The sequence below is a fragment of the Pinus tabuliformis genome, chromosome 3_1, assembly GCF_031772625.1.
Source record: "Pinus tabuliformis cultivar Carrire ecotype Pingquan chromosome 3_1, CPIR1, whole genome shotgun sequence".
Taxonomy (NCBI): Eukaryota; Viridiplantae; Streptophyta; class Pinopsida; order Pinales; family Pinaceae; genus Pinus; species Pinus tabuliformis.
The window spans coordinates 117,771,244-117,798,449 of NC_142301.1; the positions used below are offsets into that span (position 1 = coordinate 117,771,244).

Below are 27,206 nucleotides of genomic sequence, written 5' to 3' on the forward strand. Positions count from 1 at the left end.
TATTATATAAAATAATTAATATGAGGTATTCATGAGAATTACAAATGAGGCCCGCTTATATATCTAAGCAGGTGCCTCTTCATGGATGGTCTTGTCCCATTAGACATGCCTTTTATGTACTAATTACTAATTAATGATCACTAATTAATCATTACTATATTTACATTATTTTTTATATAAATTATATTCATAACAAAGAGTTTTTTTCAAAGCATTAAAGATCATAACCTTGGTTTAACCTAGGTTGACTATCAACTGTCAAAGGTCGCAAAAGCTAGTCAAGGCATCGATCTCTCTCTACAAGCCCTCGGAGTAGATGCCAACAAGACCAAGTCATCTGCAAAAAGGAGCAAGGAGATCAATACTTAACATAGAAAACAACCAACCCCCATTCTAGATGTCCTCGTGGATGAAAGATTCCAACTCATCAATGTAAATCTCGAAGAGGGTCAGCGAAAGGGGGCTCCCCTGTTTTACCCCAATGGTACTCTAATGTTAGAAAGGCCATGTGCCATCCTGAGGAAACCCAAAACCAACTCGGAAAGTCTCGTGATGGCAACCAAAAGGGTCTCAAATATGCCAACGTCCCAAAGCCTTTGGAATAATTCCTCCCTAAGCACAGTATCAAATGCTTTCCGAAAGTCAACAACGCAGCAATAGACTTTCAAAGAGCACTAACGAGTCTCCTCAACAATGGCTCGAATGTGAAGATGTTGTAAATTCTCTAGTAACTCGGGCAAAAGCCTACTTATCCTCTATCTTTGAGATGTCGTCTCTCTAGTTCGTCAGAAAGCCACTGATATAAGACCATGACATAAAGCTTAGAGAAAGTATGGCCCACCATGATATCCTGTAGTTGTTTAGCTCACCACTACTCCTTGATTTATGGATCAAATGGATAACATGTCTTAGCCAAGTAAGGGGGAAGTTGGAACAAACTACATGGTTGAATAGATCGACAATAAAGGACTCAAGAGACTGAATGCCATGCTTCAGGAATTTCGCTTGAAAACATTCCTCATCCACTACTTTGTTGGTGCATGTAGCTTTGACTAGTCTCTTGATATCCCACTCAAAGAAAAGGTGACATGATGGGGGGGCATGTGTTGGGGGTTGTCCAGAGATGTCATAGAGGGGGTGATATTGGAGAACATAGTCTGAGGGTCAATGTCAAATGGGTTATCATGGTATATAGTAAAGAGGGCATGCTAGAATGCTTAAGGAGAGTGACAAAGCGATTCACAAAGTTCACGTCTTCATTGCGATAGAAATGATTGTTTTTTACGGTAAAGAAGTTGACAGTAGGCAGTGTGGAGGACGGGGCAAGATGGGGGATCGTGCATGAGAAAAGGAGCCGCTACTGAAAGGATTTGCATTCATCATCAAATCAACAATTTATGGCGCAAGATCTCAAGGTAGGTTAATGGACATGCTGACAAGTGGAATGGGGGTAGGAATCGAGGGCGGCCTCTTTAAGGACCCCTTGGTTGTGGGTGCATCCATCGATCTAAAGTGGGAAATGGGGGGAAAGTAACTCCTTAAGGTGAGTGGTGTACGATACATCATAGTCTCAATCAAAAAGGAAGGTTGTTTGAGAGGGGGGTGGGGGCAAGGAGGGAAGCGAGGGGGCATGTGGAGATGGAGAAGGCAAGGAGGTCAAGGTTAGTCAAGCAAAGGCGAGATATGGAGAAGTATTGGATGTATGGGAGGAAATATTTGCTGGTTAGAACATAATCCACCACATTGATCCCTCATTGCGGGGGAAGCAAGTGAAGTCACCTAAACCTAGCAAGCAAGAGAGCCCGCTCAAAATCAATCAACCATGGGAATACCCTAGTTGCAAAAGATACCTGCCATAAGCTATACGGTGTTCGTCCCTGTCATGTGAGCACCTATGGAAAACCAAGGACTTCGACCCTATCTCCTAGAGGCAGAGTGCATGCTCAACTTAATCATGGAGGGAAACCTAAAGGCTTCTAATGCAAGCACTGAAGTCGCCTAGAAGGATGATCTCCAAAAGAGTGGAATAATGGGATATGTTTTCATAAAGATCAAGAAAAGGGTCTCCCTTAGACACCCTAAGAATCACAAAGTGTGACAAGGCAATGGGAAAGTAGCAAACCGCAATGTAGTTGTCTCGAAGCAAGGAACTATTCTGATGGACCCGGCCCCACAGGTATCTAGTGCACTCATCCGATGATATTATATTAACTTGACCCTTAAGGGAGTTTCATACAAAACAAGCAACCCACACCCCCTCGAACCTCAAACATTATCAAATCGTGTCTCCTGCTTTCATGACCATATCTAGTGGTACCCCTAAATTGGTGGAGATGTCCACATGGGACTTGCATGTGTCTTTGTAAGGACTAGAAGGTCACAAGATCCAATAGCATCAAGGAGTAGTCAAAATAAGATAATCATAGTAATGTCCACAAGTGACCAAAATACGGCAAGGGACCAAAAGGGTATAGCAAGGCCAAATAGATTAACAATATGAGACACCACTCTTCTATAGTGGCTTTGTAGACTTCCAAAAAGCATTTGACTCGACCCTACAAGAGCTCCTATTCCATAGGCTTACAATGGCATTTCTAAAACCCTCCTAGAAACCATCATGCCCTAGTAAAAGTATGTCCTAGGTTGTCTCTACACAACAATTGAAATTTAAAGTTTTATCAATAACACTATTTCTCTCAAACAATGATATGCCCATCATCTGCCACCTTGTTTGCGATTTACATCAATGAGATGGAGTCTTTCCATCATGACGACATGAAAGGTGACAATGCATGCCCCTTCCCCACCAAGTTTTGATATATATTCTTCTTTTTGCAATTGATGTCATCCTTTTACCCTCTTCCCCTAAGGGTTTACAGAGACAATTAGATGCATCGATCCTTTTTCATGGCACTCAATAGCTAACAATCACCTTGGGTAAAAACCAAGGTTATGATCTTCAATGACTCAAAGGAGATCTCAAATTATCATTTCTGCTTCACTGTAGAGCAAATTAAGACATTGAGATCATGTACATACTTGGGGTAACAATGTTAAGGGCCTCGTTTCAATTCGAGGCACTCTCTTCAACCCTGTTGTCAACAAGGGCTATGGTTCCTTAGCCCTACTCAAGATCCAATATGTCCAACATAACTTCTAGGACATCCCCTCCAAGATCTCTCTTACGGATTCCATTATCTGGACCAAAGTTCTCTATAATTTGAAGGTTTGGGGGTCTTGCTTGTTAGAGTTTAATTAGGCCACCACTTAGAGGATGTAGGCCCTCCTCCTCCAACACTTCATCAAATGCAAGAAAAAAATCTCCATGCCCATCATCCTTGTTGACTTCGATGCCTACCCATACTGACTCAACATTGTTTTAGACCAATCTCACTCCTATATCATGTTCAGGGCTACATTCATGTTATAGCTCCATTTACCACCCTTGGTATTTGTGATGCTTGGTTTATGGCAGAGGGCAACCCCTCCTTCCAGAATTGGTCCAAATATTTTAAAAACAGTGTTTTATTCCCTGTACGCTGCTTTGCCCTAGGATAAAAGCATGTACACGCGGGTTGGTTCATACCCAACCCGCGTATATGTGTTAAAACACTTAAAAAAAATTAAATTTCCTTAATTATGGGTGGAGTTCACGGGTTTTACCTGTTGTTTACCTCCTAGTGCCCATGGCCCAACTGTTTCCCAACTAAAAAACTAATTGGGAGAAGTATAAATAGACTTCTATGGGAGGCCTAAAGAGGAGAAGAGATAGAATTATTATACTAAGATTATCCTTGACTGAGTCTGAAGTATCCCTGTGCTTCAAGCACTTCCCCAAGTTTCAGGAAACCCTTGTTTCCTTGAGTGTTGATATTCTCCCACTTTCTTGAGATATCATGGTATTGGTTATGGAAGGAGGTTGTTGAAGACTGGGACTGGACGGATCTAGAGGACAGTTCCGCTTGGAGCTGGAAGAAGAAGACTCAGGTGAATTCTCTCCGTGTTAGTTATAGCTTTCTACAATAAAAAGAAACGATGTCTTGTTCCTAAGATTAACTTTGTTTATGCATCATATACTGTTGTAATTCATGTATGAATGTTATTTTGATGTATAACTAATCATTTGCTTATATGATATAAAGTTGATTTCTTTAAAATGCTTTATCTATATGCTGCTATGTATGTTCGAATTGGTTGATTTGCAGATTCGAAGATCATCAGGAGTTGCAGAGGGTTTGAACCCTGCTGGAACTACCCAAACGAAGGACATCCGGGTATGGTCACTATCGCATAGTTTGTTTATATAAGCATGTTGCCTGAGTTGTATGAGTGTTTCTTACTGTAGTTTGCTCTTGCTCTGTTGGGGTTCCAACCCAAAGCCCTAGGGTACTTATTCCCATAACAATTCACTTAGTAGTGGATCGAGATCAATACTCATTCCAAGGATCATCGACTCTAATACGAAATATTATGAACAAAAAAATCACCAATTTTAGTAATGCCACACATGGGAAAGGTGAACTAGTGAATAAGAAGCCTCTTCAAGGGAGCAACCTCTAATTACAAGATATCCAAATGCACAATATGATATGATTATTCATATGAGTCTCCTTGATTTATAAATAGGAGATCAAGATGGCATGAAGTACCATACACTCTAAGCCACCTTGACTATCACCAATATGGTAAAAATAAACAAGGGTTCGTAATCTGCTAGGGTAATTTTGCCATAGGTTTTTTTGGATATTATGGTTTTACCAATCTTTTTCCTTCATCTACTACCATTAAAGTATTCTTTGTCAAGCCAAGAAGGTAACTCCACAAATAACTTGTTTATTGCATTAGCCAAATCACGAATGTATACATGAGTGGAGAGACTCTTGGGATTCCAATTCCAATGTCTCTTGGTTTTCTCTAAAGCATAACTGAAACTATTTACAATAATCCCAATCCTTTCAGATTAGTCGTCAACATTCGTCCCCCTTACTCTGAAGGGATGTTGGTGAGACCAAGCATCATTATGATTCTTTCAAAATTTTCCCTTCCAAGCGCTTTGGTGAAGATGTCTACAATTTGATCATTTGTGGAACAATATCGTAGGTGGATTGTCTTGGCCTCAACATGATGTCAAATCAGATGATATTTTGTATTAATGTGCTTGGTTTGATCATGGAACTTTGGGTTCTTGGCCAACTTTATTGCAAAAGTATTGTCAATCAAAAGAGGAGTTGAATGCACTTGTTTCTCCTACAAATCTTCCAAAATTTTCCTGAGCCACACAATTTCCTTTGTTGCTTCAGTTGTTGCCACATATTCTACCTCAGTTGTGGAATCTGCTAGAACTGACTGTTTGCGTGACCTCCAAGAGATAGCTCCTGATCCAAGACTCATAACATAACTTGAAGTAGATACCCCAGTGTCTTTATCTCCATCGAAATCTAAATTAGAGTATCCATTCAAGCTGAAGTCACCCACCTGTGTATGCTTGAGTCCAAAGTCTTGAACTCCCTTCAAGTACTTTAGAACTCTTTTTGTAATAAACCAATGACCCTCACCAGGCTTTTGCATAAACCAGGAGACGATTTCAACAGCAAATAAAATCTCTGGTCTAGTAGTAGTCAGGTAGTTGAGACTTCCTACAAGTTGTCTATACTTTGTTGAATCCTCAAATTCTTTTCCTTCAGTGGATGTGAGCTTTAAGTTTTGTTCCATTGGAGTAGTCAAAGGATTGCACTCAGCCATTCCAAACCTGTTCAACAGATCTCCAATGTACTTCTTCTAAGAGAGGAATATAAACTTCAGAGTTACTTCAATACCAAGATAGTAGCGAACATAGCCCAAATCTATCATTTCAAAACCTTTCCTCAGTTCTTTCTTTATGGATGAAATGTAGTTTTCAATGTTCCCTGACATCAAAAGATCGTCTACATACACCACAAGGTATACAATTGTTTTGCCAACTTTCTTGACAAACAAAGTTACATCATCAAGATCATAATGTTTGAAATTGAGTTTCAAAAGATGCTCAGTTAACTTCTCGTACCAAGCTCACGGTGCTTGCTTGATGCCATAAAAGGATTTTACAAGCTTGCATACTTTGTGTTCCTGACCCTTAACAACAAATCCTTCTGCTTGGGACATAAAAACATTCTCTTTCAGATCTCCATTCAATAAAGCATTTTTTACATCAATTTGATGGACTTTCCAACTGTTCTGAGTTGCCAAGGCAAAGAGCGTCCGGATGGTAGCCCATTTTGCTATGGGGACAAGGGTTTCCTCATAATCGACCCCTTCCTTCTATGCAAAACCTTTTGCCACAAGCCTGGCTTTATGCTTGTCAAGTAAGTCATCTGCTTTATATTTGTTCTTAAATACCCACTTGCATCCTATTGATTTGGTTCCCAATGGAGGATCAACAAGCTTCCAGGTGCCATTCTTTATCAAAGCATTCTTTCTGCATTGCTTTCCATTCATCATGAGAAGCGACTTCTTTGAAGGAAGTTGGTTTGAATTTTGTAGACAAATTCAATTCACAATCATAAGAAACATACATATCAACAGGTGAATCAAGATCGTCTACATCACCTCCATTTTCTCTGGTTGAGCTTCTTGTTCCTGTCTTTCCAATCTCATTAGGACGAACACTTTCAAGTGTCTTTGTCAGCCATTTTGGAGGACCTTTCTGAGAAGGCCCAGGCTGCTCAGTTGCCTGAGATGGCGCTGAATCAAGATTTAGTCTCTTAATTTTGTCAATCACATCACTCAAAGTGTCATCAGTGGTTGGAGCTTCATGCGGAGGAGAGAGTGCTTCAGAAGAGGATTCCACATATTGATCCAGTATAGGGATCCCCCCTTTAAGATGTGGATTCTCATTATCAAACTCTCGAAAAGACTTTGCATGTCTGAATCTATCCAAGTGATCAAGCTGCCACTCAACAACATTGTCAGTCTTGGAAGATTCAAGAAAGATCACATCTCTAAATATTATATAAACTTCTTATTAACTTTATCATAAAGATGGTATCCTTTAGAGGTATTTGAATACCCCAAGAAGATACAGTTGCGACTCCCTGTACTGAGTTTGTATCTTTGTTCCTTAGGTACCAAGGCATAACAAGTGGAACCAAAAACCCTGAGATGCCTCACCAAATAGAACTGCATCAACCCAAAACATCAGCTTAACATTCTTCAAAAACATCATCGAATGTACCATATTCAAAATTGTCTTGTTCATTCTTTCAGCTACTCCATTTTGTTGGGAATTAGAAGACACGGTTGTTTGATGTTTGATGTTATATAAAAAATAGTTAATTAGTAGTTATTAGGCAAAGGGCATGATCTTTGCACCAAGAGGCACCCAAGGCAGTATAAAGCCAGGGGCCTCCCACAAATTGTAATCATCTTCTATATGTTTAATAATAATAAATATGAATTTGCTGAATATCTGAGTTTGTTTGTGCCATCTGGTATCAGAGCCTGTTTGGTCTCCAGCAAGATGCTACACAAAAGTATCATCCGCTGTCTAGCCATTGGATTCCCCGCTGACTCAATCCACTCAGTCCAGCCACATCTAAAACCCCTCAGTTCATCCATGCCACTCCATCTGCGTCCACCCTCCATGGCACTGCACTCTATATGTTCAACCACCCCACTATCTGCGTCCACCACACCGTGTTGCATACGCCTTCCTTTTGTTGTCCCCGCATCCACAAACCTGCACTCTCTACATCGTTCCTATCCTCCGTCGTCGTCACCAGTTCCCCCACATCAATATATTTCTAGTTGTTGTAGCCACAGGAGTCATCGACGTCTGCCACAGTCAACAGACGTGACCAACAACCAAGGGTCATCAGTGGTCGGGTAAGCGTTTGGGGAGATTGGTCAATGATTTATAATAATTACATTATAAATATTAAATAATTAATTATTATTTAATTTATAATATATATATATATATATATATATATATATATATATTAATTAAAAAATATTATTATTATTAATTAGAAAAATAGCTCAAAGTAAGGAAGAAAGTTTAAGATGGTAGACAAATATACACCCCGACAAACTTGTTCAATGTCATCGATGAAATGACCGATTTCAGCAAAAACTGATTGACCTTGAGAATAGGGTTACTAGCCATTCCAATGATTTTAACCAAAAATTAGTCGATCTCGAGAGTAAGGTTACCGAACATTCCGACGACATCAAGAAGCTTCAAGATACGAAAAATCGGATAGAACAACAGCTCAGGCAGAACCAGATCAAACCCAAAATGAATCATAATCAGAGAATGACCATGTTGATCGTTATTTGTGACAGGATGAAGATTACACCCGAACATAATTCATCAGATCCAACAAATTCACCAGATTCTCATGAAAAAACTTTGTCTCCAAAAAAATCATCCATGCACCATCAAGAAAATAGTAATGCGAATTTTCAAAATAGGCAGCTCTGGAATTCATTCACCAATCAATACCCTCTTTTCACTTCACCATTAGTGACGTATCAATGAAGGCCAAAAATCGAGCTACCCAAGTTCGACAGTAACGAAAAATGCAGTTTTGCATGGCTCAATAAAGCATAAGAATATTTCGAGATTTATGATTTTGATAATGATGACGAAAAGATTAGGTGTGCTTCCATGCAAATGGAAGGCGAATCATATAACTAGTATGTGTGGTGGAAGAAGACGACACTCACTATCCATCAGAGAAAATTTAAGGAGGCGTTCTTTAAGAGATTCCAAGGTGTCAAGGAAGAAGAGTTCCTTTCAACACTCATCAGATTGCAACAAAAAGGAGATATGGATGAATACACTCGAGAATAGGAGACCTTAGCAACACGAGTACCTGAGTTATCAGAATCTCGTCTAATCCAATCATACATCTCCGGACTTAAAACTCATCTACGAGTAGAACTTGAGCTTCATGACATTACATCAATACAAGTAGCAGGACAAAAAGCAAAAGTTGCTGAAAAGAAATTTGAACAGATATTGTTTTCAAAACCGGAAAACGTATATTCGAGACAAAGAATGCCCCAATCTGTGAATACGGATAATACAAGATATGTTCCACCACATCTTCGTGAAGGCAAAAAATCTAATGTGGAAATGCAAAGGATGAAAGAAGGCAAGTGCAAACGTTGTGGCGAAAAGTGGGACCCTAAACATAGGTGTTCTAAAGGAAAAGAGACAAAGAACCTATATAATTGTGAAGCAACTAATGATTCAAATAGTGATGAATCAAACATAGAAGGAATAGAATATGCCCCAGAATTCTCTCCAGAATTAGATGACGAAAGCATTCTGCAAGTGTCATTATCAGCTATGACAGGTATATCACAACCCCAGACTTTAAAATTAAAAGGACATATAAAGAAGAACAACGTAGTGGTTCTCATCGACTCCGGTAGCACCCACAATTTTTTAGACTCAACCATGGCAAAGAGACTCAACATTTTCACATTTCCCATGCCCAACATGAAGGTGATGGTAGCCAACGGTAAGAAGATTGAAAAGGTAGGGAAATGCCATAAGGTCAAATTGCAGATTCAAGACTTTAATTTAGAATCTTTGTTCTACACTGTACCATTAGGAGGAGTAGATGTGGTCTTAGGTATCCAATGGCTACTAACTCTAGTGATCCAGATTTAAGCAGGAACGCAACAAATTACAGAGATAACCATATACACAAAGATGCAGCGGAAATAATACTTCATTTCATTAATGGAAAATACTGACATATGCTTACAAACAGAAATGGCAATAAACTAGCTAGGGCGATGGTAGCTTATCTCTGAGAAGAGATGTGATGGCTACATGCCTCTGAACTGTATTACAATGAGGCTCGAAGGCCTATTTATTGTTGAGAAACAATGGAAAACCCTTCACATACCGAAACCTAACCCTAGAAGATGAAACGCCAAATTGTGGGCCCCGTTTGGGTAAATTGGTACATCAATTTCCCGGGTCGTAACTTTGGCATACGATCTCCGTTTGACGCGTACGATAGCTCGTTAGAAAGATCTATCCGAGTACTACCACTTTGGGAGGCAACATAGGGCTCGGTCGCCCCAGAATTCCAAAAAAACGTCGTTTAGGGCCTCAAAACGGCTCCGGAAGTTCAGGACCCGAAAAACTGCTAAAAATAGTAAACTGTGCTACAATTAAGGAAACTGAAAATGCTGAGAAAGACAATGGTGGGGGTCCAGGTGGACCTGGCAGGTGGCCACCAATATCCACCTGGATCATTCCTCCCCCCTTAGGAAGCAATGGTCCCCATTGCGTTGAGCTCCTCCATGAGATGAGGAAACCTCTGCTGAACTTGTTCCCTGGTGAGCCACTTGCCCTGCTGAAGGAGTTGGCCTGCTTTGACAACTCGATACAGTTGGATATGCTGTTGGCGAGTGTTCTTGATCTGTGTGTCCATGATCCGATCAGTTGCAGGCTGCAGCTTGTTCCATGCAATCTGGATTTAATTCTGTGGGTTTGAGCTGTTCTGCAATGTCGGATGTGTCTAGCAATGGTGGAAAGTATGGCCGAAGGCGGTCCACATTGAACACTGGGTGCAGGCCAAGGAATGGGGGAATGCTGAGCTCAAATGCATTGTCTCCCATAGCCTTAGTAATGGTGTAAGGACCATATCGAAGTGGTCTCAATTTCCGATAGGCTCCAGTAAGGCGTTCCTTTTGCAAATGCAACCAGACTTTGTCGCCCACCTGAAACTTGTGTGGCACCCGGTGTTGATCATGTCGCTGCTTGTACTTGGCATTTGATTTCTCAAGAATGTCATGGACCTGCTGGCGAATATGTTGGATGCGCTCAATGAAGCTGGTGGCCTTATCTGTTTCGGACTGGACATGAGCTGAATTCATGTGAGTAGCTGCAAGTGGCATGGCCACATCAATGGGGCATAGTGGCTGGAATCCTAAACCCACCTGAAAAGGGCTATGGCCAGTGGAGCTGTGAAGAGCTCGGTTGTAGCTGTGCTGAACATAGGGGAGGCTCTCGTCCCATGTGCGTGGATGCTTTGAGTTATACATGCGCAGAATGTGCACAATCATCCTGTTGACAACCTCTGTCTGGCCATCAGTTTGAGGATGGAAGGCTGTGGACTTCGTGAGTTTGGTGTCCAGCATTGACCAGAGACTGGACCAAAATGTGCTGAGAAACCGACTGTCCCGATCTGAGATGATAGACTGTGGGATCCCAAAGTGCACCCACACTCGTTCAAAGAAGAGTTTAGCAGTGGCTTCTGCTGTGATATTCTTCTTGCAGGCCATCATAATGGCCATCTTTGAGAACCTGTCGACGACCACAAAAACACAGTCATTTCCATGCTTAGTGGAAGGAAGGCCTGACATGTAATCCATGGAGATGGATTCCCAAGGTCGACTAGGGGTAGGCAACGGGGTATAGAGGCCTTGCTTCTTAATGGTCGGTTTGGCAATGGCACAGGCAGTACATGATCGGATGTACTTCCCAACATCCTGTCGAAGATTCGGCCAATAGAAATAGTTTTGCAGTACTGCCACTGTTTTCTCGACCCCGAAATGCCCAGCAGCCCGACTGTAGTGTGCTTCCCAAATCATCTTGGCACGCTCGCTTGAAGGAACACAAAGGTGACCGAGGTGGCATAATAGGGCATCCTGGAGGTGAAAATCTGCAACCTGCCGACCCTCCAAGAGTGTCTGGTATGTGTGGCCGAATTCTGGGTCGCTTTTGTAGAGAAGTGGCCAATCAGAAGTCTCGTGCCCGCAAGAGTTGAGCACGGTGGTTAGCGCCATGATCGGTGGTCGACTGAGGCAATCTGCAACATTATTGGTGCTGCCCTTTTTATACTTGATATTCAAGTGAAACTGTTGCAGGTATGTAGACCACTTCTGATGGCGATCATTCTGCAATTTCCCTTGGGTCTGTATGAATTGCAGAGGTCGGTGGTCTGTGTGGATGACCGTTTCCTTCCCCAAAATGTAATGCTTCCATTGTCGGCAGGCCTGTACAATGGAATACATCTCTTTATCATAAGTGGGGTACTTCCGGACTGTGTCTGAAAGTGTTTCACTGTGATATGCCACTGGATGTCCATGTTGAGTAAGGACTGCCCCAATAGCATAGTCAGAGGCATCTGTCTCGACCTCAAATGGTTGTTGTAAATCTGGTAACGCGAGCACTGGTGCCGTGCAGAGGCGATCCTTCAACTCCCTGAATGCCTTCTGTTGAGATTCAGACCAAAAGAATTTTGCTTTCGCCCCGCCCTTGGTGACTTGACTCAAGGGCCAAGAAATATGAGAAAATCCCAACACAAACCTGCGGTAGAAGTTGGCAAGACCTAGAAAGCTGCGGAGCTCTGTTAGAGTGGTTGGAGAGGGCCAATCCCGAATGACTTGGACCTTGGCTGGATCGACATGCACCCCCTGTTCATCAATGATGTATCCCAGATACTGGACCTCGGTCATGCCAAAAGTGCATTTCTCCAAATTGGCACATAGCTTGTGTTGCCGCAGTGTTTGGAGAACCTGTCGGATGTGGTGGAGGTGCTCTTCCCAACTCTGGCTGAAGATCAGAATGTCATCCAAGTATACTACTACAAAGGAGTTGGTGAATGGCCGCAAGATGTCATCCATTAGCCTCATAAAGGTTGCAGGAGCATTCGTCAATCCGAAAGGCATGACCAACCATTCGAAGAGGCCCTCCTTGGATTTGAAGGCAGTCTTCCACACATCTGAGGGTTCAATTGGTACCTGGTGATATCCTGACTTCAGATCGATCTTGCTGAAATATTTCGCCCCCTTTAGTTGGTCTAGGAGGTCATCAATCCGCGGGATCGGGTACCTATTACGGACAGTGATCTTGTTCAGCGCCCGATAGTCAATACAGAGTCTCCACGTCCCATCCTTCTTCTGTACCAACACTATCGGGCTCCCACAGGGCGAAGAACTCGGACGGATGTGACCTTTCTGTAGGAGCTCCTGAATCTGCCTCTTGATTTCATTGTTCTCCAGAACGGAGCGCCGATAAATTGGTCCATTGGGTAGCGGCGCACCTGGGGTCAGATCAATGGAGTGCTTGACTTGACAGTGCAGAGGAACCCCTGCCGGGGAGGTGAAGATGTCTTTGTACTCCTCCACAATCTTGTCCATTTGTAGCTGCCGTGCAGAGGGACCTCGTTTGGAGGCCGCGGCCACTGTCTTCTTCTTCCCTTGAGGGCGTATCATCAGGAAAACAAATTTCCTGGTTTTGGAAATGATCTTACTGCATTGTTTTGCAGTAATCAAAGAGATGGCGGCAGGTGGTGGTACCTCTGGTATCCTGAACAACTTATTTCCCAATGTAATAATAACAGCACGGGGCCTTGATTCATACACAGCATGTCGCTTCCACAAGTATGGTTGTCCTAGTAATACATCACAAACTTCAAGGGGAGCAATGTCACACAATACCTCATCCGTGAAGGGCTTGATGTTGTATGGAAGGCGACACTGCTGGCTCACGCGAAGATCTCGCCCTTGGTAAAGCCACCCAATGGTGTATGGTTGTGGATGTGCTGTGGTCGGTAAGCCCAACCGCTTCACGACCTCTGCCGAAATGAGGTTCTTTTGACTCCCGCTATCAACAATGAACTGTATCGGGGAGCCCTTGACCCACATCTGGGAGTGGAAGAGACGCTCCTCCTCCTCTGGATCTTCGGGTTCATTTTTCTGGATCTTTGCGGTAGCAACAGTGGCGCTGGGATCCGCATCAATGATCTGCTTCCCTTTTTCATACCCCTTATCGGGTTCTGACTCAGAGTCGGAACATGCATCTGATTCTGAAACCTTTAGCTCAGCCACCAGTGACTGTTTGGCCCGACACTCACTTGTGTTGTGAGTGGAGCTCTTATGGAACTCGCACCATTTTCCAGTGTCCTTTCGCGGCGTTGCTCTTTGCTTGCAGCTTCAGCTGGTTGTCTTGGGCTGTCCCGCCTTGGCTTTGTCCTTTGTTCTGTGGTTTAGGGGCACCTTTCCCCTGCTTTGGATTCGCAGATCCAAAGTCTCGCTTCTTTTGTTTAAACTTCTGCTCGACTTTGACGGCATACCGGTATGCTGCGCCGAGCGAGGGGATGTTTAGGAACTGTATTTCTTCCTGGATGTACTTGTGCAGGCAGCCACGGTATTTGAGTATCAAATGTTGCTCCGAATCCTTGATACCCAACTTTGTGCGAAGGGTATGGAAAAGATTGGTGAACTCCGGCACATCTTGGTCCCTTCCCTGCCGCAGCGTGGTCCACTTTATGTATTCATCCTCATAGCTTCCGACAGGGTAGTACTGCTCCTTGATGGCATCCCGGAACGAATCCCAGGTGGGTGCGGCTGAAAATAGTGAGCCAGTACTTTCATCCTTCTGCTCGCAGTAGGTTTCCCACCAGTCCTTGACGTGGGGGGCTGCTTTGAGAAGAGCAAAAACAATCTTTTCCCGACTCGAAAATTCATGAACAGAAAAATAACCCTCTAGCAGATTTAACCATTTATCTACGGCATCGGCGTCTATCTGACCCTCGAATATGGGGATTTCAAAATTAACTTGTACCTTAAAGGGTGTGGCGTTTCCAGAGGAGCTGTTGGAAGCCGATGCGCCGCTTCTGGGTAGCCGCTGAAGGATCTGCGCAAAGCTGTCCATCATCGCGTTCTGTTGTCGCTCGAGCGCTTCTTCGAGCAAGATTTTGATGGGATCTCCTGCCCCCTCGTCTTTCTTCTCGTCCGCCATGGGAGGCCGTCGGGATTTGCGAGGCTGGTCTTGCAAAGGTTCAACCAGTTCAAGCCCTAACTCCTTATATCCCGACCTTGTTGGGGACATGCAAAGAAAAACAGAGAAAAAGCAGACCGCTCTGATACCACTGATCCCAATTTAAGCAGGAACGCAACAAATTACAGAGATAACCATATACACAAAGATGCAGCGGAAATAATACTTCATTTCATTAATGGAAAATACTGACATATGCTTACAAACAGAAATGGCAATAAACTAGCTAGGGCGATGGTAGCTTATCTCTGAGAAGAGATGTGATGGCTACATGCCTCTGAACTGTTCTGAACTGTATTACAATGAGGCTCGAAGGCCTACTTATTGTTGAGAAACAATGGAAAACCCTTCACATACCGAAACCTAACCCTAGAAGATGAAACGCCAAATTGTGGGCCCCGTTTGGGTAAATTGGTACATCAATTTCCCGGGGTCGTAACTTTGGCATACGATCTCCGTTTGACGCGTACGATAGCTCGTTAGAAAGATCTATCCGAGTACTACCACTTTGGGAGGCAACATAGGGCTCGGTCGCCCCAGAATTCCAAAAAAAACGTCGTTTAGGGCCTCAAAACGGCTCCGGAAGTTCAGGACCCGAAAAACTGCTAAAAATAGTAAACTGTGCTACAATTAAGGAAACTGAAAATGCTGAGAAAGACAATGGTGGGGGTCCAGGTGGACCTGGCAGGTGGCCACCAATATCCACCTGGATCATCTAGGCACTTACTCTACCAACTATCAAGAGCGGTTTATAAGCTTTAAATGGGAAGGGCAGAGGTACAAGTTATACGGATTCCAAGCACCAGAAAATCAAATCATGTCATCATCCCAGATGATGAAAATGATTCAAAAAGGAGCACTAGCTTATGTAGTACAATGTCACCAATTAGAAATGTTATCTGCAAAAGTGATTAGCGAAGAGTCACCAGAAGTACAAGAGCTAATTCAGAAGCATGAAAAAGTATTCCAAGACTTGCCCATGAAAATGCCTCCTAACAGGGAAATCGAGCATACAATAGAAGTCAAAGCAGGATCAGACCCCGTCAACATCAAACCATATCGATATCTGCATCACCAAAACACTGAAATTGAGAGATTAATCCAAGACCTTTTAAAATGTGGGATCATCTCGAAAAGTAAGAGTTTGTATGTTGCTCCAGTGGTATTGGTAAGGAAGAAGGATGGATTATTCAAGCTATGCATTGATTATAGAGAATTAAACAAAATAACGATTAAAAACAAATTCCCTTTATCGACGAAATGTTGGATGGACTACATGGCGCAAAATACTTCTCAAAATTGGACTTAAGGTCAAGCTATTACCAAATCAGAATCAGGTTGGAAGACATACCAAAAACTGTGTTCCAAACACATGAAGGTCACTACGAATTTAAAGTAATGCCCTTTGGGTTAACCAATGCACCAGCAACATTCCAAACCACTATGAACGAGTTATTTCGTCCATATCTTAAGAAGTTTGTATTAGTATTCTTTTATACTATTTTAATTTACAGTAAAACTTGGTAGGAGTACCTACAACATCTGGATAAAGTTCTTACACTATTGAAAGAGCATCAGTTCTACGCCAACAAATCCAAATGCACCTTTGGAAAGGAAGAAGTAGAATATCTCGAACACATAATATCCCAGGAAGTAGTAAAAGTGGACCCTAATAAAATCTAGGCTATAAAGGAATGGACCAAAGCTATTACTATATCCAAGCTAAGAGGGTTCTTAGGACTGACTGGATATTACCGAAGACTTATTAAAAACTATGCACATATAACTGCACCTCTAACAAACCTTTTAAAGAAGAAATCATTTCAATGGAATGAGGAAGTAGGAAGGTGTTTTGAAGAACTGAGGGATTTCTCTAAACCATTTATCATCAAGTGTGATGCTTCCGAGTTCGGTATAGGGCAGTATTAATGCAAGAAGGGCATCCAATATCTTTTGAAAGCATGAAGCTCAATAAACGAGAATGTCTTAAGTCCACGTACAAAAAGGAAATGCTCGCTATTATGCACACACTGGCCTACTGGAGACAATATCTTTTGGGAAGTAAGTTCTCAATTCGAACAGACCATAACAGTCTCCAGCACCTCCTTCAACAAAAAACACTTTCTGAAGAACAACAAATATGGATTGAAAAACTTGTCCCTTTGACATGGAGATACTACATACAAAGGGAAAAAACAATGTAGTAGTAGATGCCCTATCTAGGAAGGACGAAGAACCAACATTACTTGCGGTCTCAGTTGTTGTTCCTAAATGGCCTAATAAGATTCAAAGTGAGTATGGCAAGGATCCAAAAATAGCTACGATAATCAATTACCTTCCAAACAACTCAAAATTTGAATGGAAGAACGATATTCTATGATACAAAGGAAGAAACTATCTGAATTCAAACTCCAAGTTTAAATCCAAGATACTCAAGTAGTCACATGATTCACTGTCACCCGGACATGTAGGATTCTTTAAAACTTACTACAATGCACATCAATCATTCTTTTGGAAGGGGATGAGTCGCGATATTCAAAAATATGTAGCAGAATGTGACAAATGTCAAAGAAATAAAAGTGAAAATATTATGACACCTGGATTACTTCACCCCTTAAACATTCCGAATCAAAAATGGGAAGAAATATCAATGGACTTTATTGAGGGATTACCTGTATCTGAGGGCAAGGATAAGATTTTCATAGTAGTCAACAAACTCACCAAATATGCTCACTTTATTGCAATAAAGAAATCAGACTCAACTAAACAAATTGCTGAGGTATTTTGCAAAAATATTTATAAATTACACGGTTTTTCCAAAAGTCATTGTGAGCGATAGAGATGCCAAATTTAAGGGAAAATTCTAAAAGGAATTGTTCAACCACATAGGAACCTACCTAAATATGAGTTTCTCTAACCGCCCTCAAACAGATGGACAAACGGAGGTTGTCAATAAATGTTTGGAAGCCTACCTACATTGTTACGCTACAGAAAAACAAAATAAGTGGGTTTAGTGGTTGCACCTCGCTAAATGGTGGTATAATTCTACTTATCATATTAAGCTAAAATGACTCCATTCCAAGCTTTGTATGGGTACAAACCTCCGAAATGGAAGGATCTAGCTACCATCTAGACAAATCTACAAGTTGTTAAAAACCAACAAGAATAAACCCAAAAAATCGTCCAAACCCTAAAAGAAAATTTAAATAATGCAAGAAACCGTATGAATCAACAAGCTGACCAAAACAAAACCAAGAGAGAATTTGAAGTTGGAGAATGGGTATTTGTTAAGCTCCAGCCATACAAACAGTTGTCCTTGAAACAAAAAGGAAAAAATAAATTGGCACCGAAGTTCTATGGACCATCCAAATCAACAAAAAGATCAGGCAAGTTGCATATAGGTTAAGCCTTCCGGATAAAAGTTGTGTTCACAATGTCTTACATGTATCCTGCTTTAAAAGGGCACTAGGCGACCATCAATCAACACAAACAATGCTTCCATCCTTAGATGATGAAGGAAGGGTCATTTTAGAACCAAAAGGTATAATATCCACCAAAGAGAAGAAGCTTCGATCTCGTGTAATCAAGGAATACTTTATCAAGTGGAAGGACTTACCAAAAGAAGAAGCTTCTCAGGAGACTGAAGCATTTCGTCAACAACATCCATCGTTATGTATGCTTTGAGGACAAAGCATTTTTTGGGAGCAATGCAATGTTATATAAAAGGTAGTTAATTAGTAGTTATTAAGCAAAAGGCATGATCAACATTCACCAAGAGGCACCCAAGACAATATAAAGCCAGGGGCCTCCCACAAATTGTAATCATCTTCTATATGTTTAATAATAATAAATATGAATTTGTTGAATATTTGAGTTTGTTTGTGCCATTTGATCGCATGTTGATGAAGATAGTTTTCAAATTCATCTTAAGTATATTCTTTGCCATTATCAGTACGAATAGAGCCAATATGAGATTTTGCATCATTTTCAATCCATGCATGAAAGTTCTTGAATGTTTCAAAAGCTTCAGATTTGTTCTTCAATAAATAACCCAACACATTCTAGTGTAGTCATCAATACATGTCATCATGTATTTATTACCATTTGCAGAAGGAACAGTCATTAAGCCACATAAATCAGAATGAGTGAGTTCAAGTTTTCTATGTGCTCTGGAATGAGAATCATGAAAAGATTGTTTCTTGTGCTCTTCAAAGATACAAGCATCACATTGCTTAAGTTTCCTAGGAATAGTAGGCAAACCAATAACACCATTTTTCTTCAGCAAACGAAGGTTGTCATAGTTCAAGTGCCCAAATCTAGCATGCCATAAAGACTTGATGGAAGTGTACCTTCATCATAGTGAACACTGTATGAAAAGTTTCGTGCATGAGCAAAGGTTCCTTGCCGCTTCAAAAAAAATTCTTCTTCTATCCTAGTCATGACAAGCGAGTGATATGATGTTTTTCTAACCTCAACCTTGCCATCAAATATGTGAATGGAGTGACCTTATTGGCGGATGTGGACCAAAGACGGCAAATTTCTCCTCAACTCTAAGAGGTGTAGAACATCATGTAGAAGAAAGTCTGGAAGACCAAGCAGTTTGAGCCTGTTGATGGATTGAGTTTTGACTTGTCTACAATGTATATTGCTCCATCAACATTATCAATGAATTCTTCAAACAAATCTCTTCTGAAAGTTATGTCACAAGTTGCTCCTGAATCAAGCAAACAAGCATCTTTCCATGAAACAAGTGAAGCATTAAATAAGTCTTCAGTTACTCCAATGTTGCAATGTACCACAACATAATGAGCGGACTCAGGTGCTTTTCCTTTCCCTTTACCAGGTGTTTTACCCTTTTCTTCATTTCTTTCCTGCTCAAATTTGTCCCAAGGTAGCTTACAAGTGGAAGCATCATGCCCATCTCTATTGCATCGTATGCAATGAAGATCAAACCTTTCTCCTTGGAAATGTTTGCCCCTTGCCTCTAGAATTCTTCCATCCTCTTCCTCTTTATCCACCTCTTCCTCTAGAAGAATATTGTGCATGATTCTTCTCTTTCTGTGCAAGGCACACAGCTTCTTCAGAAGACTGAGGAGTTGTCTTCTTCCCAAAAGCCTTCTCTCTTTCAGCAAACTTCTTCTCAAGGGAGTCAAAGGAAATCTCCTTAAGTTTGCCACTTGCTTGCAATGACTCAAGATAATGTGAATAGGTGGGATATAGTGCCTTGACATAGGTTGTGAGAGGAACATCTATTTCAACATCGGTGGCCTTTATGTCATGCATAATGGATCTTATTTATGATGCTAAGGCAAGAGGATCATCATTTTTCAACTCAAGATTGAACAACTTGATCATTAATTGAACAACTTAAAGTTCAAAGTGTGAGACATCAAATTCCTTCAACTTCTTTAAGGTCTCAAAGGCATTTGAAAATGGAAACATAGTTAAGTGTCCTAGTGGTTTCGTCCTTGTCGTTATTCCTCATTCTTAGCGCAGATTACCATCGATCTTCAGAATCTGCAAGTTGATTATTAGTTTTGTTTCCTCTCTCTATTAGTTGATTCATATTCTGAAGCAATGTTTTTTCATCCTTCTCCCAATTTTGTTTGCATCTTTTCTATGTTGTTGAGACGATATGGCATGCTATTGACTTCGTCTCTATATCGATTTATCTCGGCCTATAGCTCATTGTTCAGCATTTTGGGTTTGGTTTTATTCTTGGTGAAATCCACTTTCTTTTTTTAATTAATTAAATATATATATATATAATTATATTAATAATTAATATATTAGTATTTAATTAAATTTAATATGTTATTATTATAACTATAATAACTAAATACAACTATAAGTAAATTAAATTGATAACTCTAATTATAAGTATGATAACTATGTAAATATATTTAAGTAATAAGTATATGATATAATTAACAAAAAAAATACTAGTATTAAATTCTAATGGACCTGCCAACTCTGGCGCCAACAGGATATCGGGTGATGTGGGGGGCGGGGGACACAGTGACGTCGACAGAGGAGCGGCATGCCGGTTAGATGTGACAGTGGACTGGAATACAGAAGGTGGCGTCGGGACAAGAGTTGGCAAGCAACAGAAAAGATGATTGCGAACGGCACAGTGGCGATTAGAATGCGATGGCAGTGGAAATATAAAGGCGAGCTGAAACAGTAAAATTGGATAAAATTGGATAGAGGAAGATTTTGCACACAAACACAACCGGTAGAAAAAAATGGCAATGTTGATGGCATGTTGTGAAGGCGGCTATAGATGGACGCAGGAAGACAAACAAAAAGAAATCCATGCAGAACAGGTGTTACAGGAGTTGTACTAACGGAACAGGTGAAGGATGCAGAACGCGACTCTGATACCATTATAGCATAAAAAGAATTGATATGCGTTGTATATTAAAAAAATGTATTATTAATGAATGAATGATATGAATTATGAAGACCCTTTGATATAAATACCTAGGTGGGGTTACCATATGAAGGGACACAATGTCTCATAACTATTTGTTTATATTTAATTATGTTTGTTACAATGTATAATTTTCAGACCAGAATAGTTGCCTATAATACCATACATAGGCATAATATTTGCATCCTTAAAAAGCACCCTAGTGGATCATATCTAGATTTATACTTGTATGTATTTTCCTCACTTTAGGGCATTTTTCCAAGGAGGGAGTCCAAGTGGGTTCTAATGTTATTTTAATGAAGAACTATTGAATGGGTATATAATATATTGTGTGTAATGTGTGATTGAGATTGGATTTCAATTTTCTTTTGCTAAATTGTTTATGTTAAAATCCCAATTGTGATTTTATTCAATAGTTAAATACTTTGCTCAAAATTAAATAGCCAGCTTGTTGAGTTCAAGAAAAAATTAACGAGGCACCTCTCCCAAGTATAAGGCTAGGCACAATTGGTTCGTATACCAAAAATACTTGGAGAGGTAGTTATGAGACTCCCTAAACATGCAATAGAACCAACCTTGTATGTCATGGTATCAAAGACACTTAAATATAAAGTGCTCCTCTATCTTTGTCCCCTATCAATGGCAGAACTAACATAATTTGTCCTCCTATGGTATTTGGTGCTCAACTCCCACCCAAAGTTAATCAGAACCCACTCCAAACTAGCCTGGGGAAATCAAAAGCCAATGCATCCAATGTGGAAGCATGTAAGGTGATTGCACTATAAGGCCCTCTCTAAGCTCCAAGAATCATTATCCATAAAAGACCTACCTAGATCTCAAACCTCAAAGGGTGGTGATCGAGGTATTCTAGATATTCTATCTATAAATATCCTCCTTGATAATCACATTCCTCTTTTGCTTAATAGGCAAGAGGTGGCCAACAACATCCAAAGAGTACTCAAACAAGGGAAGGTGGTCTACCAATATACCGACTTGGTGAAGGAAACAAGAATCCTTTGAATACATGTACTAGAACTGCACTCATTTGAACCAATAGTTAGTGTAGCTGAAAATTACAACAATAGTATTAGTAACAAAAACCCTTTCTCTCCTACTAGCTAAAGTATTAACACCTCTTAATATTCATCAAGATTAGGGATAGGGTTTTTGCATTCCCAAATTTTCAATTAGGGTTAGGGTTTTAGACCCTCTAGAATCTTCCTAAAAGATCATGCATAACGAGCTCCACATGTGTGAGTAATAGAAGTTGATGTGGCTTCTACTTGGTACTCTGATGGTCAAAGCAATGATCACCTTTCCAAAGGGATAGCTTTCTTATACAAACTCTATTTTAAGTGTACAACACACAAATAGAAACCTCTCAATTAAAGGAATAGTGTGTTAAAAACCACCACGCCGTTTAGGCCTCTTTGGTTGAAGTCTTCACCCCAAAAAATCATTGTCTAAGCCTTGAAAAAGGCAGTTTTAAATTCTAACATTGCTCAATGGAATTCAAAGCCAATTTGGTTTTCAATCCATAAAGCACAAACAAAGAGAACAAATATTATATTGATCCATTTCGGATCACCTGATCTAAAAAAAATATGGTTAGCAAGGAATAAGTAGTTATTAAAGAGTTCTTATCATAAACTTGGAGCACATTTCTGATGCTTGTTTTGGGCACAATCTTCACATGGCATATCATCATTCATGTGATAAATTTGAGGTTTATTTTGACTTTACAAACAAGAGAAGTAATAATGCAATCGAACACTCCTTAGGCACTGATTTGGATTTGCAAATTCATACATGCATCTAGCAAGGAGGGTACAACCACATGAGGCTATTTTTAGAATTTGTTTGAGCTTCTTTGGTAAAAAGGATTGCCCCGCACACTAACAACCCTAGTGCCCTATTTGGCGGTGAATATTGCAGAAAAAAAAAGTGGTTTCCACTATTTGTGGGAGAGATTTCCATTGTAAGGGAGACCCATACAAAGCAATCAACATTGACTGTTAGTCAAGTTTTTTGCTCAATCTATCATCCTCTTTCCTCCTTCCTTCCTTTCATGTTGAAGCCTCTAAGTATCCTCATGTACTCATATCTCACAAACTTGATGCAGCTCTACAACAAACTTCCTTCTAACCTTCAAGAGTCATACAAGATAAGGATAGTAGGTCTTGATTATATCCTCCTTAGGGCTTTCGTTAGGCACAATGATGATCTGAATGCATTCCTTGTTCTATGTTGAAACTTCTTCCCCTAACTTCTATCAATTGTTCCTTTAGCTTTACACATAGATAGCCATGGTTTTCTTTTCTATATTGTACTTCTGTTGTCATTTATTCAATGAAGGGTTGCTTTTTAGCAATAGCAATCAATGCTTGTTAATGTACCTTTAGTCATATTGACCCATTTTGGTCATTTATGGATATTAGTATACTTTATTTACATCTTCCCTTCCTAATAAGGGCTAATGAAATGGATGAACTACTATATAGTATATGTTAAATGTAGATGGCAATAAGTATACTTGATAGGATGGACTTCAATTTCCAGAATTGCTTGCAATAATTGGAAGCATGCACCACTAATATGATTCTTTTAGAGTTGTGCATGGAGTTGACCCTGGATTCCTATGGACATAGATTTGAAACACATGCATCTTTGAAAAAGTTGGAAAAACATGCAAGACAACTTAACAAGCACAAACGGAATATTGTGTATTGCATACATTGTCAAAAGATAGTGCCAAAGTTGGGCATAATGAATTCCCTAAATGTCAACTGGACAACTGGAAGGATACAATTAAGGAATCTATTGATGAATTATGTTATGAATAGATGGAGAGGTTATCGAGAAGGAAAATAATTTGGGCCAAAAAACATCAAAGGAGTGTTCACTTATGCAATCTCACAATCAAGAAAGTGCAGTCACAGAGGTTGAAATTTGGTGGAGAAACTATATTCCAAGGACGATTGCACAGGAAATGTTAAGTAACTTTATGAAATAAATAAAAATAACTTTATGAAATAAATATCAGACATCAGAACCACCAATATCACAAACTCAAGCCGATGATGTCAGGAACAAGTAAAATAGGTGGCCTGCAACTCTTGGGGCCCATGGCTAATTTAGCCAATAAGGATTCTTTTAGAAATTTATTATTCTTTTAGCAGGAAAAATCTGCCCAATAAGGCAGTACATGGTTGCAAGAATAGACCCTTCAAACATGCAAATCATCACTGCACAAAAAAAGGTGGAGATGGCTTCTAAATAAACCTGCCAAGTACTGAGCTTGACTCTGATTCTGGAATTCATTCCTCCAAGAGTAACCCCAATATTTGTGTGAATGAGAATAAGTACACATCAACCATTGATCAATTTTATATAATACCAAATAGAGAACCTAAACATCGCTTTGTTGACAACTACCTAAGCAGATTCCCCTGATAAGATGATATCAAAGCCTGGATTCGCAATCCCATGGGTGACACCAGTAGGAATCAGAAATCTCAGCACGGGGTCTTTCCAGTTCCAGTTTGTTAAGCACACTATGCTGAAGTTCCCATATACAACCAATGGATATATTGTAAGACCTTAGTATCACGGTTTCTCCCAGACTGATGAATCGACCAAGTTACATTTCCCTATGTGGGTTGATTTCCTTGGATTTCCCCAGCCATTGTAGGGACATTTATTTATTTTTAAACAGAATAACTATTTTTTTAACTAATTTCATTTGTTTATTATAATGTATTTTAAATTTTTTTGATGTATGAAAAAGAATGAATGCTGTTAGAATATCATAAGGCCATTTCTGAAACTAGTGAATTGAAAGATAAACTCGTTATATCATGTTCTATTACAACTTCAAGATAACCTGCATGATTCACTAACCCAAAGGAGAAAGGGGTAACACTCTCAAAGGGTGCTAGAATGCTATAGTTGCTAAAGTGACTGATTGTATATTATCCTCATATTCTGCTTATGTCCCTTCATTATGATATTTGAAATTATCATTATTCTAATATCATAACTTCATAGTTATTTAGGTGTCATTACAAATAGAAAGCACGGGCCCCACTGCAACAAGGACTTGATGTTTTATTGAGCGGAAGGAAAAAAAAACATTGATACATTAAGGACTTCCTTTCCAGTTCAGCCACTAGGAACAACATAGCTACAAACAATAGTTTTGAAACAAATTATTGGACATAAAATTACAATGCCCTACAAATAGAAGAAAATGCATGGTAAATAAGCCAAAAGACTGTCCCAAGATCAATTTGTTGAAAATTGGTAGCTACGGTCAGTATTTTCAGTGGCAAAATGAAGAAGTAAGTTATGCCTTTTCAAGTTGACCAAGTCGGCCTCAACACTTGAAGGAGTTTGACCCTATGATCAAAACCCACCTCCTAGCACACATATATATTGGCATTCCATTGAACTCATTTGGCATTCATCCATCTCATCCATTCGATTAATACAAGATCTGTTCAAAGATGTGAGGAGAAGACAAAGAAGAAGTTCTGCGTTGACCGAAGTTTGACCAGTGTTGACTTGATTGGTTTCTCTCAGGTTTGACTGAATTTTAACTGAGGTTGAAGGCCAAAGTTTTCTCTGGTTCGTTGACTGTGGTTCACCAAAGATCTGCTCCTGTTCCGGCCCATTGACCTAGAGTTGACCACAGGTCAGATTATGTACTTTGACCGAGAATTTTCTGAGGAATTGCAGCCATTTGACCAGCTAACTCGGGACGAAATTCAGCCCTCTGTTGCAGACTTGGACTTTTACCAGTGCATTGACTTTTCTTTCTCATTTGACTGCTTTGTCTTGGCATTTACTGAGGTCAAAGATTGGCATTTTCACTGAAATATTCTGACGTACATTTTGATGAATTGAACTATCTCGTAAGGAAAGATTAACGGGCTTTCCCCCTTGTGGGGTTTTGTCCCAAGAAATTTTGGTGTCTCTTGTTTTATTGTTATCTGTGATCTCTATTGCTCTATTAAAGTTAATGGTTGAAGTTTTTCAAGTATAACTGTCTAATGATTGGAATGCTCTAAAGTCAAATTGTATCATTGGAAGTAGTTATCAGTTTGAAAAATTGTACTAATCTTGTTTGCACGAGAAAATCAATACAATTGACAATTATAATCATAGAAGCAAAGATAAAAACACAACTTAAAAGTTGATTTCTAAATTACCTTAGGTGAAGCAAAATATCAAAGTTTTCAACAAATAATTCCTATTCCCCAAACTACATGATTTAATATGGACAAATATCTGCAAGCTATTATATCACCATACTACGTATGAACTTCAAAAGAGCCCACAATTTCCTAAAAATGGATACATAAAAAGCACAAAATCCTTGGGCATCCACAAAAGCTTGGAAGTTTAAGGAGTCAGGACATCTTGAGCACCTAAGTTAAACCTTGAAAGCAACGAATAAGAAGGGAGTCATCACAAAATTTAAAGAACCAGAATCTGGGCCAATGATAACGTACTTCTTATAGTGAGGGGCCTCTCGATCCAATCGGGCCAATGTCCCCGCCAAAATTGAAACCTGCAGATAAGAGTCTCATCAACAAGAATTGCAATGGAACCATCTGCCTACAACAAATAATGATACACCCTACATACAATCATGATAAACCAACAAAGTTCATCAATAAGAATAACTGTAATCCTTCACAATTACAACAACTACAACAACATCCAACAAAACATTCCCTGATGATTCATTCAAACTATGAATTGTGTCCATGCTATTTACACATGTTTATATAACGTAAACAGCACATACAAGAAATATGAATAACAACTTGTTAGTCAACAAACTTCCAAAGAGTCGACTACAAATGAAAAATTAAAACAAAATCGAATTTTACATGTAAGACTTAAATCATGGCCACTATATGTACCTTCCTCGATATTTTATTTATTTTCTTCTAATGATGGAATATCCCCCACCTA

General features: G+C 39.9%; 1 protein-coding gene across 1 annotated transcript in view; it reads right to left on the reverse strand.

Moving 5' to 3' along the window:
* DEG7 (DegP protease 7) overlaps positions 1 to 27,206 on the reverse strand; it is a 375,281-nt gene that overhangs the window by 257,116 nt on the left and 90,959 nt on the right. The window contains exon 4 of the mRNA XM_089410870.1: positions 26,738 to 26,796. Coding sequence (XP_089266996.1) covers positions 26,738 to 26,796 — 59 coding nt within the window. The remainder of the gene's footprint in view (positions 1 to 26,737; positions 26,797 to 27,206) is intronic.